General features: G+C 44.5%; 1 protein-coding gene across 2 annotated transcripts in view; it reads left to right on the forward strand.

The window, feature by feature from the left end:
• Nucleotides 1-13,163, forward strand: part of TRPC4AP (transient receptor potential cation channel subfamily C member 4 associated protein) — a 32,694-nt gene extending 19,531 nt beyond the window's left edge. For both annotated transcript variants that reach the window (NM_001039317.2, XM_040650741.2), the window contains exons 10-19: nucleotides 2,306-2,437; nucleotides 2,987-3,045; nucleotides 5,388-5,489; nucleotides 7,010-7,093; nucleotides 7,444-7,534; nucleotides 7,895-8,035; nucleotides 9,226-9,334; nucleotides 9,531-9,643; nucleotides 9,863-10,069; nucleotides 11,166-13,163. In NM_001039317.2, the coding sequence (NP_001034406.1) occupies nucleotides 2,306-2,437; nucleotides 2,987-3,045; nucleotides 5,388-5,489; nucleotides 7,010-7,093; nucleotides 7,444-7,534; nucleotides 7,895-8,035; nucleotides 9,226-9,334; nucleotides 9,531-9,643; nucleotides 9,863-10,069; nucleotides 11,166-11,303 (1,176 nt within the window). In that variant the 3' untranslated portion in view covers nucleotides 11,304-13,163. The remainder of the gene's footprint in view (nucleotides 1-2,305; nucleotides 2,438-2,986; nucleotides 3,046-5,387; nucleotides 5,490-7,009; nucleotides 7,094-7,443; nucleotides 7,535-7,894; nucleotides 8,036-9,225; nucleotides 9,335-9,530; nucleotides 9,644-9,862; nucleotides 10,070-11,165) is intronic.
• Nucleotides 13,164-14,010: the final 847 nt, after the last annotated feature.

Genomic DNA, 14,010 nt, shown 5'->3' on the forward strand with positions numbered 1-14,010 from the left:
CCAGATCCTACTGTAAAATTCCCTGCTCTTGTTTGACACATGATAACATTCTTAATTTTTTCATCTGTTTAAGACTTCCAAGCAATTTTGTGGCAGATAAAAGTCCATTCCCCTTCTTGAGAGGAACTCAAGAATTAGAACTGAGCTACTCTATGCAGCTGAGCAGCAGTAAGCAGGTAGTGGCAGTGTATGCAGTAGCACTCTCACTGACAAGCATTTCAGCTGCTTGATGGTATCCTTTTTCTATCAAGAAATAAATGCATAGGATCTGTAACTTCAGTCTTCCAGTGTAAGCAACTAATGGATCTTAGTAGTTCTACATTTTGTGCAGAATTTCTGAAGGGCATCACAAATCTGCTTCGGTCCACTGTCGTCATCAATATAATGACCTGGCATTTGCATGAAGCATGATGCAGCTCCTTAACAGACTAAACTTGTTGCTGAATATTTGTTCTAAACCCCTGGCTTAAACTTCACTTAAATTGCATACATTGAAAACTGTGCTAGCAGTGACTTGGCTCCTCCTGCCACCTTGAAATGATCACACCCTTGGGGATGAGTGGTGTTTCACTGCAGATCTGTGCCTCTGCTTCCTTCTCATTATGGTCACACCCTTAATTACTCTCCTTACACATTTTTCACTCTGTCTTGCATGTTCCTATTGTGACAAACAATCAGCTCTTTTACTTCTCCTACAGAGAGCCAAACTGTGTTCAGCAGACACTCCAAACAGTTTTAGTGGTGAGAAAGCAACAGAGCAGCTTGTTTGAGGCTGGGCAGTGCCAGAGGAAAGTCAGAGGGGTTTGAAGGATGAGTGTAGAACAAGGATTGACTTGGTATCTCTGGTTTGAGTAGTTATGGTGAGTTTAGTTCTGGGGGGCAGTGGCTGTCATTCGGGAGCTTTGTCCTGCTGAGGTCTGTCATGGGGGGAAAGGTCAGCAAACTAAAAGTAAACTGAATGCATTTCAAATCAGGAAGGTGTCACTTGGAATGAGTAGTTATGTTCTGCATGGAAAGGAGCAGGTTCCTGAGTGAAAGCACACAGAGCTCCTCCCACAGCAGGGGCCCAGGCTCTTGCAGGCAGCTCCCACGCTTGCACTCACCCTGTTGTATCTGTACTATGCTGGCTGCCAAGGGACAGGCTGCAGGGAGCGCTTTGTCCAGATTCCTCATTCGTCAGAGCTACTTCTGCTGGAAGCTTGTGACTTGGTCAAGGTATTTGAGGATACCCTCAGATAAGGGAGCATAGAGGGTCTCTGAGCTTTGCAGTCTGTTGGGGTGGTTTGGGTGAGGTGGGAAGGAGCTGCGTGCTTCCTGTGCGGAGGTTCCCAGAAGTGGGAATGCAATTCCAGGTCGATGGAAAAGTTTGTGGCTACAGACAGAAGGAATGCAAAAAGCCCATTAGCTATGCTGCTGACAAGAGGAAAACCTGTAAAATAGTGCTGGCTTTAATGCTTTTGATTTGTTCAGGTATTTGAGGAAGTAAAGCTGGAGTGATCTCCTTAAGTACTGCTAGTCACAATTCCACATCACAAGCACAATTCAACTTAATGTTCAGGTAACTATACAGGTCTTAGCTGTGTGGAGCACTTAATTCTTACAGCTCGGGCTTCACTGTCCTGTGTTATTTCCTTTTGCAACACGTATCAAGGGATCCTGCTTGTCATAGGCCTCCAGCTGCTGAGGATCTCACCTTGTATTTCTCCTCATCGTCATCATCCAGGTTGCTTACATCAAAAGTGTCAAAGCTTGGACTATAGTTATTTAACAGCCATTCACACCAAAGTTATTAGCTTACATAAGTAACTGTAGTTGGTTTCAAATACATCATGGTGTCCCACACAAGTGGCTGAACTGCAGTGTGACTGTATGGAAAGCTGCCCACTGCTCTATGGATTGTGTGAACAAAAATTGTATCCATACTTTCTGTTGTCTTCAGAGGGCAACCTCAGCTTCAGCTGTGTGAACCTTTCTAAGGCAGACGGTGCTCAGAGGGTGACTGGCAGCAGAATGCATGCAGCTTAGTTTTGTGACACACAGAAGTTATATATGGATGTATTCTCAGTGTGTTGCAAGCGATCTCCCAATGTCCACACAGTGACTAATTCAAATCCCAGCTTTCTCCCAGAGCGTGTGTTCTGTCTGTGCCCACCAGACAGCACACCATGCTGAATGTGTTACTACACACATATGCTGTTAGGTAAAGAATTTCCTTTTTCTGTTGTCAGAGGATGATGTGTTTTCCGTGCTGTATTGTATCTGTATATGAGGCTGTAAGTGAAGCCTGCCTTCTCTTCTTTTCCAGGTTCACAAAATGATAGCAGAATTCAAACTGATTCCTGGCCTCAATAATTTGTTTGATAAACTGATCTGGAGGAAGCATTCAGCATCTGCTCTTGTTCTGCATGGACACAATCAAAATTGTGACTGTAGCCCAGTGAGTGAATTTTTAAGTTCTGTATGGATTATGATGTTATTTATCATACAGATATGAGAAATTGTATTGAGTAAAGGAATGCCTGTATAATAAGCTTAGTGAAACACAGTAGGGCTTGGGTTTTTTGGTTCTTCAACTGCACATTATTGTTTTCACTGAAGTCTTCATCTGTGGTGCATTGTAGCATTTATCAGAGGGCAGTTTGGCTTTTCCCCTCTCTTCTGTGTTGGGAACTAAGAAGAGTGTTCATTCGTTGGTTCCTGGAGGCCAAAGCTAGGAGAAGACCAAGACTTAATGAAATAATTGCTGATGGGTCTAGCAAGGAATTAACTGTTACATGCTTAGTCTTTCTGGCAGCCTCCAATTCTGTTCTGTTTTTGGGAAGCCTGAGAAGTGCAGCCTTCCCTGTCTATGCAAATCATTTGCTCTGCTGTCCAAATGGGTTTGATATGGGTAGGTTTCCAATTCAGCTGTGTCATGTCAGCCTAATGACTAATGATGTCCAAAAATACTGAAGCAGTTTTGTTGACGTTTCTTTACTCTTTTTAGGATATCACTTTAAAGATACAGTTCCTGAGGCTTCTTCAGAGTTTTAGTGATCACCATGAGTGAGTATGAAAAGCTGTGGTACATCATGGCTCAGTGGTATTGTTTGCCTGGTTGCAGTTACAGCAGGTGTCCTGGGCACGGTGCAGGCTCTGTGTAGATGGAATGTTGTGCTGTCCTTAAACATCTATTCAGATGTTCACGTTTAGCTCCTGACACAAAAAGGCGAGGGCTGTGTTCTCCAGTGGGCAAGTTTTAGTGTGTCTATTGATGATTAAAACTAGCCCATTTTGCTTAATATTGAAATGAACTGAAGCATTGATGTGATGAGCAACCACTTCTGCAGAAATAAGGTTGCAGCGTTCGTGGTGCTGTTCCTATCTCTTTCCTGAGAGTGAGTAGTGAGGCAGCATGCTCACATCAGATGCGTTCCCTGTGGGTGAACATAAGTCTGTTAAAATATCAGGGTGAAAGACAGGATGTTCACTGTCAAAATGCTGGGAAGATGTCACTGCCATCTAAATACCAGCAATGGAGAAGGCCTGGTTAAACTTGATCAGAAAACGTTAGGGGAAATTAATTGTAAACTAGTCATCAGGAAGCTAGACTGGAAATAGGAAAAAGGCTTCTGTTTGCTTCATTTCAGAAGGCATGCTTATGAAGCTTGGTTCTGCTGGAGTAGTTATGGGATGGTACAGATTATTAATATAGGCTTACCCAAGAGATAGTCCTCCTCTTAGACAGAGATAATTGTTGGTCTAGTTTGACTTGAAAAATCGCATCTTGCATACTGTCAGTGTACTTTTGCTCTGATTCACCCCTGCAAGATGGTTTCATGTTCGATACAAACTTCTGCATTTGAGGCATATTGCTGTAAATATACACGTCTGCACTTGTTGCCTCGCTGGTCTTTCTTACAGCCAGCAATGGTATTTTGTTTGTAGGTTTTATCTGGTACCACTCAGCTTGCTATTTAGGCATGCTGGAAGTGGCAGCCCTTTTGATTTGGCAATATTAGCTGTAAGAACCAGGGATCTGCTGAACTTATTTTAAACATAAGAGGAACAAATCCTCCATTAAGGCATTGTTTGCTGAGGAATCACTGTAGGCTTTCCAGTAAAATCTGTCTGGATGAGGTTGTTACTTAAGTAGCTACTACAAAGATCTCAGACTTGTTTAGGCAGAAAACTGCTTTCATCTGTAGTATTTGAGCAGATGGTATGTGTGGAATCTGGTCAAGGTTTTTAAACAAGCAGTTGCCTGAACTCTGTGAAATCACAGTTTAGTGGAGTTAGCTGAGGACACAATGGGAGGAAGTATTTATATCCTGATACTGACTGCAGTAAAATGGCGAATAAACTAAACTTGCAGAACTGTTTGTGCACGGAGAGAGAGGCTGTATTTTCATTACAGAAACCTGTTGATGCAGATCAAAAGAAGCTTCACATGGCAGTCTCATTGGGCACTAATCTGGAAGATAGCGTTTGAAGCAAGAAGGCATCCCAGTCACCTTTCTGGTCTAATAACTTATTTTCTTTATAATTGCCGTGTTTTGATTAATAGGTTCTCTTTGCACACCCCCACACCCACTGCTGCATCACATACTCCTCTGTGTTTCTTGGAAGTACCATTTTGCTATCTGATACTGATGAATTTGAAGTACAGAACATGCTGGAATTGGGGGAGTTGGCAATGGGGGCCCCCGGAGCCCATTTCTGTACTCAGATTTGTATGTCAGACTTGTTCTGCTCAACTGTTCCACAGATTAAACTCTTTGGTTTTCTTTAAGAAAAAAACACTGTTTGGTAAAGCATTCATGCAAATTCCTCCTTCTAATGTCCGTTCCTGTTTTCTGTATTTGATGAAGTCTTCAAATATTTTCAGAGTAAACAGTTTCTTCAAAGTAATAAAATACTAGGAAGACCTGAGTACTCTTCTGTAGTTGCTGCTTTCCAGGTGAGGCTAATTACTGATAAGCAGCATAGTCATTATTCGGTGGAGAAAAACTGTTGGAAGCTGTGAAAAAGTTTGCTATTTATGTCTGCAGAAATTCATCAAACTGTTGCTGAAATTTTCAGAAGCCATCTGGAAGCAAATATTTGTAAAACTAACCATATGATGATGAACAGATCAGCACAGAATAGGCATCTCAAAGCTGCTTGGTGCTGTAAGTTGTGTCAGACCGCTTACAAAGCAGCAGCTGGTGGGCCTAGTGTGGGAGTGTGCTATGGTGGAGGGTAGTAGGGTGAAAGGATGTGAGAGATGGAGAGGTGAAAGCTAATTGTCTTGTTCTGCTGCCTTCAGAGGCCTGTGGCATTTATTTCCCATAGAATTACATGTTTGCTTGACACTTGGATGGATTCATCACATTTTTCTCCCCTACTCCCCAATTGTCTTGTTTTAGGAACAAATATCTCCTTTTAAACAGCCAAGAACTTAATGAGCTGAGTGCAATCTCCCATAAAGCCAACATCCCTGAAGTTGATGCAGTTGTCAACACAGACAGGTGAGTAGGGACCGAGGGATCAAGGACAGCAGTTTCTAGCATTATGCAAACGCTTACACTGGGAATTTGATGTCACCTGTTTTGTTTGAGATCCACCATACTTGCTTTGATTTCAGTCACATTTTTCAGTAGGACCTGTCTAGCTTTGTGTGGTGTTTATGGTCATTAACAAACTTAGTGTGCCTGTGCTCTCTTTAAAAAGAGATGCAACTTGAAATGAGGATTTTGGTTTCACAGCCCAGACTTATGAAGTGCTCAGCTTGGCTGCATGTTAGTCTTTTCTCACTACTAGCGTTTCAGACACAGCTGGGAATTAAGCTGGGATCCCTCAAATACATCAGTTGCTGCTACTGATAAATCTTATTTTTCAGATTCAGGAGCAGTTTGTGCACACATTGTCAATTTGTGGGCTGCATGAGCAATCCTGAAGGTGTCTGCCTAAAGTCTGTATTTTAAGAGTGGCTGAAAACTAGAGTAAGCTAGATTAGATTAATATGTTAAACTGCTTACAAAATCTCTAGTGCAGTAGTTGAATATTTGTTAGATTTGCTGGTTTGGTTTAATGAGCTCTTTAATACATAGCTCTTATATAGAAACCTCACAAGGTTGGTTGGCAGAGTACTAGAATGCCTGGTAAACCACTTCCCATAAGGGTTTGGTCAACAGACTCTTGATTGTCCTGCAGAGGTGCTGGTAAGAATGACCAGGTTAATGCATGAATGCATCAGCTGAATGGACCTGCTGAGGATCTCTTGAGTAGAAGAGCATGGTGAGAAGCATCCTGCTCTGCCTCTTTAAAATGGTTTGTGTAACCAGATGTGCAACGTTGCTTGTTTTCTGGCATAAACTTAGTTTCTTTTCCATCCTTCCTATTTTATTTCTGTGTTGCCTTTCTTGATGCAGGAGATTAAGGCATTACTTCTGCACAAAGTTCCTGTAGGTAAATACTCCACTGAGGATGGCCTGCCCAGGGAGGTGGTGGAGTCACCGTACCTGGCAATGTTTGAGAGGCGTCTGGATGAGGAGCTATGAGATATAGTTTAGTGGCTTGTGGTAGCAATGGTGATGGGAGGACAGTTGGACTAGGTGATCTTGTAGGTCCTTTCCAACCTTGTGATTCTATGATTCTATTTAATACAAGTAGTACTGCAGTCATTTCAGTCTCTATAGTTTTATTAGTACATGCAGAAGGCTACCTCATGTAGAGTCTTAGAATAATTATGGTTAGAAGAGACCTCTCAGATCACCTTGTCCAACTTTTGACCCATCCTACCATTAAAATGTTGAGAGAAAAGGAGTATTTTTTTCTTCTAGGATTTATCTGTAAGTCATTTTACAAGTATTGCAAAAGTTTACCAAAGCCATAGAGAACTCTGCCAGTGGTAGAACTGTTAATGAATTTTCATGATGCATATTGAATACTGTGGGTTTTATCTTTTGAAGCACTTCAGTGTTGTACAAGGTTGTACAAGGCAGTGTTTGCCCTCCCAGTCATACTGTCATTTCTTCCCATGCTTTAGGAGTCTTGTCTGTGATGGGAAGAGAGGTTTGTTGACCAGACTGCTTCAGGTCATGAAGAAGGAACCAGCTGAATCCTCCTTCAGGTAGGATTGGCTTTACATTGCAGCATGCTGTTTTGAGTTGAATGGAAGGTTGTTCTGTTTTCATGCAGCTCACGTGAAAATGCAGTTGAAAATGCTCAAAAACCATAAGCTGTGAAGATAATGTGGCTTTGTTGTGCTTGGCTAACAGTGGCAGTGCAGGTGAGGGAGAGTGCCAAAGGTTGCATTGGACCTCATGCCCAGTACAGGCAGTGGTTTTCTGCAGGATCAACAGATATCTCTCCAGCTTCAGATTGGAATGAAACTGGTTAGGAAATTTGGTTTAAATTGTAGCTGTGATGGAATTCCTATCCTTATTCCAAAATTAAAACTTCTTTTCTTTCATTTCTCAGGTTTTGGCAAGCAAGAGCAGTTGAAAGTTTTTTGCGAGGCACCACCTCCTATGCAGACCAGATGTTCCTGCTGAAGAGAGGACTCCTAGAGGTAATGAATTGCTCAACAAGCTGCCTGTGTAACATAGCTCTGTAGCAACTGAGAAGGATTTATCTGTAAAGAATTCAAATGGGGTAAAAATGCAGCATTAAATACTCTGCTCTGTAACAACAGAACAAGTTTTGGAAAGTGTTTGTGAGTTCTGCTCGTGGCAACCAGGCATGGGGTGGCCAACTCTATAGATTGCATCACTGGAAATTTCATTTAATAGGAGACCCCTCTGAATTTTTGTCTTTAGTTCAAATTTAAGAACTGAATCTGCAGGAAAGTGTTTGAAATCAGTGACTGAATCAAAGTTTGTGCTGAATTTGGGCTCAACTGTGACAATAACATCTTTTCCTCCCATGCCAGCATATTCTCTACTGCATTGTTGATAGTGAGTGCAAATCACGGGATGTGCTTCAGAGTTACTTTGACCTTCTGGGAGAACTGATGAAATTCAATATTGATGCATTCAAGAGGTTCAACAAGTACATCAACACAGATGAGAAGGTAAATATTTGTAAAAGCTGTCACCAGCAGGTCAGCTTACACCCTCTTATAATCAAACGTAGCACTTGGAAACTCAGATTCATTTGCTGCTTTTGATCCAACCGTTGAGCTCAATGCACTATAAACACAGATTGAGCTGCCAAAATCTCTTCATGAGCACGCATGTTGCTGCATACAGTTGTGTTTTCAGGAGCATTCCCAGTTGCTCTGAGTCAGCAAGTGATGAGCTGTTGAGAAAGTGTTGCCTGGGTATGTGACCGGCAGGGCTGAGTTCAGGGCTCAGAGGTGATAGAACAGTTAGTGTGAAGTCACTGCCATTTGGGTTAACCTCCTAGTTACAGGCATTCAGGCATTCATTGGGCTCCAAAAATGTTTCATTGGAGCTTGTTTAAAAAAGTAAATGCATCCTTAATGGAGATGACTTAAAACGCCCATATGCCTTTTTGCACTATCAAATATTAATGTTTTCTTTGATATTATTTGAGTTTGCAGGCATTTTAAGAAGTTGCACCTTATGTGATTACCTAGAAAACTGAGTTGTACACGTAGATCAAGAACGGGCAGCTCTCTTTTTGCAAAGTGATCTTGTGCTTTTATGCACAACTCTCGTGTAGGTTTTGAGTTGCCTCCTACTCTTGCTTATGTGGCTTCAGTTTTCCTCTGGTTGCTGTCAGGTCTGGCAGATCTTGGAGAATAGAAGCAGAGATGTATTTACAAGGCCAGGAGTGTACCTTTTATTCTTGTTACAGTTAACACAAATAGCGAGTGTATGTGTTTGTGTGAGAAGAAAATAACCAGGTGTGTTTTGGCATTCAAACCTAGCCTAGGCCTCACTCTCCCTTTGGAAGGGAAGTTGTCCACATCTGTGCATGTCTGTGTTGGTGGTGTGCATGCTTCAGGCGTTGGTGCTCAGAACTCAAGGTGGTTTCTCTGATAACCTTCAAGAACTGTATTCATTCTGTGTTGAGAATCTGGATGAGCGTACTGTTGCCCAGCTCTATAGCTCTTCCTGCTTAGGCTCGCAGTTCCTCTGTACTAATGAGGTAATTAGTTTGTTACACCTGCAGGCCGTACACATTCTGAGAAAGGCATGAAATGCTGTTCTGTGAGACCTCATCTATGTGTGCCCAAGTAGAACAACTTCTGTTTGGTTTTTTTTTCTAATGGAATGCTGAATTATTTCTCTTTAGTTCCAGATATTTTTAAACCAGATCAACAGTTCATTGGTTGACTCAAACATGCTGGTTCGCTGCATCACGCTGTCCCTGGACCGATTTGAGAATCAATCCGATGCTAAAGGTAAAGAACAAGAAATGTGCTTGGTTGTGATGATGGTTATTTTAAGCCTAGACTTCCACAGATTTTAGTATCAGACAGAAACGTTGCCATGCACGTTTGTTCCTACAGCCTAACCACTAGCTCTTACTGCTGTGGTGTGTGATGAACGTGTCTGAACTTCAAGCACCTGATGAGTGTCTTTTTCTTCTTGCTGCAGTTGCAGAAGTCCTGTCAGAGTGCCGCCTGTTAACATACATGTCCCAGATGTCCATGAGAATGTCCTTTCTTTTCCGTCTCATTAATATTATTCATGTACAGACACTTACACAGGTAAAGAGCTGGCAGTAACTTTCTTGTTATCTCGCTGGTACTGCATGTTGAGATGCTGGGCTGGGAGCAGGGAGGAACCTGGCTTTGCTTGAGGAGATCCACGTCCCTTCTTTCCTAATGCAAATGGGAGCACTTCCTCCATGTGCTTTCCATGAGCATGCCTTGTGAGGACCACGTATACAACCAAGATACCAATTTTTGTGTTGTTTTTATTTCTAGGAAAATGTCAGTTGTTTGAACACGAGTTTAGTTATCCTAATGCTGGCCCGAAGGAAAGAAAAGCTACCATTTTATCTGCGCACTTTGCAACAGATGGAATACACAGAGAAATATCCAGGCTTCATCCTGAACAACTTCCACAGTCTTCTGCGATTCTGGCAACAGCATTACCTCAACAAGGATAAAGACAGCACCTGCTTAGAAAATGTATGTGGACCTATGACAATAGCCAGAATCAATTACAGCAGTAACAAAGACCTGGCAAAAGTGGGGCTGGCCATGTGCCCTGGGCCCTGCAGTGGCCAGGCATTGTGCTGCAGCTCGTGCCATGGTTTGCATTGATGCTTCCGTGGTCTCTTGGGCTGCTGACAGGAGATGCTGCTGAGAGCAAAGTTATCTGCCACGCTGTGTTTCAGGGTGCTGTGCTTGCATGCTACAGTACATGCTGTGTCTTGGGCTACTGTTTGGTGCATGGAATCGGATACAGTTGTCTAGTGGGTAATAGCAGACAATACATAGCATAGAGTGAGGCTGCTAGTATCTGGTTGTTGCAGGAGATGCTTTTTGGCTTTACAAGATGGATGTAAGCAGGGAGGGTGCCTTGTCTCTGTGTCTTGCCCAGGAACAGGAGCCCCTCTGCCAACTCTGGCATCATCTGCAGCACCACAGTGACCTGATTCGGGCAGCAGAAGACAGGAGTTGGGGTTTGTGAGTGTGGCCTGCTTCTGGGCAGCCCTGCCTGCCCACCTCTGTGCTGCTCTCAGCAGCATTATGGGTGTCCCAAGGGATGGAATGTCTCCCCTATGAGGACAGGCTGAGAGAGCTGGAGCTGTGGAGCCTGGAGAGGAGAGGGCTCTGGGGAGACCTGGGAGTGACTTTTCAGTATCTAAAGGGGCTGTAAGAAAGAAAGGGACAGACTCTTGATCAGGGTCTGTTGTGAGGGGACAAGAGGAAATGGCTTCAAACTACAAGAGGGGAGGTTTAGACTGAAGGAAGAAGTTCTTTAGAATGGGGTAGTGAGACACTGGCACAGGTTGCCCAGAGATGGTGGTGCCCCATTACTGGAGACACCCAAGGTCAGGCTGGATGGGGCTCTGAGCACTGATGGAACTGTGGCTGTCCCTGTTCATTGCAGGGGACTTGGACCAGATGGCTTTCGAAGGTCCCTTCCAAGATTCTATGAAGCTGGGCTGGATAGGAAGCAATTTTCAGTTTTCTCTGCTGAATGCCTTTGTTGTGATGTCTCTCCTGCTGCACGTTATGCTTGCTGACCACACTAACTGCTCTCCATCTCTTCCCGCAGAGCTCATGTATTAGTTTTACCTACTGGAAAGAGACTGTATCTATACTGCTCAGTCCAGACCGGACATCCCCCTGTGCCATAGTTAGCTACATCGACGAGGCATATATGGACATTGACAGAGACTTTTCTGAGGAGTAATTCTTCGCTCTGGCTTCTGATGGACAGCGCTCGGAGGGTACCTCGCAGCCCGTGGATTTTCAGGGATACGCTGTGCTGTGTGTGTGTGTGCGGCTCGGAACCGCGGAGCGTCACCGCCTTGTCCAAACCCCGTCCCTATCTCTGACCTCTGATGGATGAGACTTTGAAAGCTCTCTGGGTTCACATTCAGGGATGTATTTTCCGGTTGTTCTGGGATAAAAAGAATCACCTGCAAAAAATGACCCCCTTTTATTTTATTTTATTTTTTTCTTTTCCCACTTTTTTCTCTTTCCCAATCAAATGCGGATGGTCAGAGAGTTTTGAGCTGACAGATGAGGATAGTCTGTGTGTGCCAATTGAGTTATGATTCTTTCCCATGGCTATCAGAATTAGTAAGTCGAAAAGCACAGCAATTGCCCTCCAAATGTGAGCTCCAAGGAGCCGGTCTGCTTGGGACCTGGGTGCACCAGCCACATGCAGAGGGCTCCCTCCAGGTGCAACTCTTCTGTTGGGGTTTGGAATCAGGGGCTTAGGGTTGGTCAGAGTGCGAGCGTATGTGTGTATGTGTGTGCGTGCTTTTAATTCCTGAGAGCCCCCTGCTCCAGTCACCTCTTCATCATCTACTTTTGGATCATTTGGTACTAAATCTGTTCAGCCGCTGTCTGTGTTAGGAGAGATCCTCTGCTCCTGCTCTCTTTCCTGCAGATCCTCCCCACCTGAAGGCATTTCACAATGCTGAGGAGCACAGAGACATTTCAGTGGTGGAATTGCAACAGGCGTTGGCTTTTTCATGGAGCACTAGCATTAAAATGTACTAATTTTTTTTAAACTTGGGGCTTGTCCCTTCTTGGGTAACTAATCTGGTTTTAAAATGCTTTTCAGGACCATTGCTCTTGATGCTCACCTGCTTATGTCAGTCTCTGCTTTCAGTCCTTAATATCAACACACACATAAATCTTAAGTGCAATATTGAGTGGAGACGTCAGTTTTTCCTGGATCTGTTTTAACCAGAACGTGTTAAATGCTGGGAATAAACACTCCTAGTTGAAAATAACCTTGCAGGATATGCTGAGAAAGGGGGAAAGCAGGTTCTAGCAGTCACAATTCATGGTTGCCAGGCCTGTGCACACCCTGCCAGCTCCCCAGTGTTCATTGTGTTGCTCTAAGAACGTCAGATTCCCAGGAGTGAAATACGGTCTGAAATCCTGCACCACTGCATTGAATTCAAAACATCTCCATCTTGCAGCTCCAGCTCAAAGGAAACTTTTCTGAAAAATGCAGCTGAATTTTTAAAGAAATCTTTTAACTTAGGTGAGACAATTTGATGTTGGCTCTCTCTGGGGCCCGGGGCTGAGGAGGTCCCTGAGCTGTGGTGTTTTGTCTCTATCCCTTGCCAGCAGCATGAAGCCCCTTCTGAGGGGTCCCTGCGCTGGGACCTGGCTGAGAGGAGGAGGCTTCCAGCCCCACGTACAGGACTTGCTCTCTGAAGTCACCCCTTGCTTATCTCCCACTTGTGTGTCCTGCTCCAACTAGCAGGCAGTGCTTTGCTTGCAGGGTGGTCAGAACTGCTGAGCTTATGCTGGCAGGAACTCCTGGGGCATTCAGTCCCTGCTCAGGGTGAGCCCTGGGCAGGCTCTGCCCAGCTCCAGGGTGCTGGGGAGCTCCTTGCTCTGGCAGCTGCCCCTCTGCTCTCCATCAGGTCCCCCTCACCCTGTGCCCTCTCTCCCCCAGCTTATTTCTTTCTCACCTGTACTTTTTTGTTCTTGGGTATTTGTGTTTTTGGTGTATCTTTGCTTCTTCTTAACTGTAATAGATGTACACTTAAAATAAATGCTTCAAATTAAAAGGCTTTTAAGTTAAGGGATGCCTTTTCCATAGTCTAGTTAATTGGTGTATCCAATGATTGCTGCTATAAACCTGCGAAGTCTCATTTACATCTCTGTATTTATGTAACGAGCAGTGAGGGGCCAGGCTCTGTCTGTCCTTGGCTGTGCTCCCAGCTGGTGAATCTTCCTCCCCATGTGGGAGTGTGGCCGTTTCCACTCTGCCCTGCATTTTGGGCACTGCCTGCTGCAAGCAGCTTGGTTCTGCATCCACCTTCAGGCTGAGCTGGCTGCAGAGGCCCAGGCTGGAAGTCTCCAGCAACAGCATGTGCTGGACTGTAGGGGGCCAGCACTGCTCCCAGGGGGCATGGAGCCCAGCACAGGTGGGGCTGCCTGGGGCAGCTGGCAGACAAATGAGCAGTGCTCCTCAGTGGGACCAGGCAGAGGCTGCAGTGGGCGTGAGGATGGGGACAGAGCTGGGAGCCCGGTCCCTACCACAGCTGGAAGTCTGCACTGTCCCCACGGAGCGCTGAGGTGTGTGCTGCCCAGCTGAATGCCAATTTACTAACTGCAAATAAACATATTAAATGGAAACTATTAAAGAAATCTATTTTAAAGAAACTAGTGGAGATGTCTTTTCTTTCATAGTCCCTTTGCCAAAGCCATGATCAACCTCTTTGTGCTGCACAGGATTGTGCTTATGATGGTTATGTTTGGCCCTGGGACTAGGGGGTTTGGTGAGGTCTGTTCTGCACTCCACCCTGCCCTGTCCCTCAGCTCTGGTCTGTCCCAGCTCAGTGTGTGCTTATGGCTTTTGATGGGAGTGAGGAGAGGACTCTTTTTTCCCCACCTGAAGCAAACTGGTGGAGGGTGAGGAAAGGCCT

This window comes from Gallus gallus, chromosome 20 (assembly GCF_016699485.2).
Source record: "Gallus gallus isolate bGalGal1 chromosome 20, bGalGal1.mat.broiler.GRCg7b, whole genome shotgun sequence".
In the NCBI taxonomy this organism is placed as follows: domain Eukaryota; kingdom Metazoa; phylum Chordata; class Aves; order Galliformes; family Phasianidae; genus Gallus; species Gallus gallus.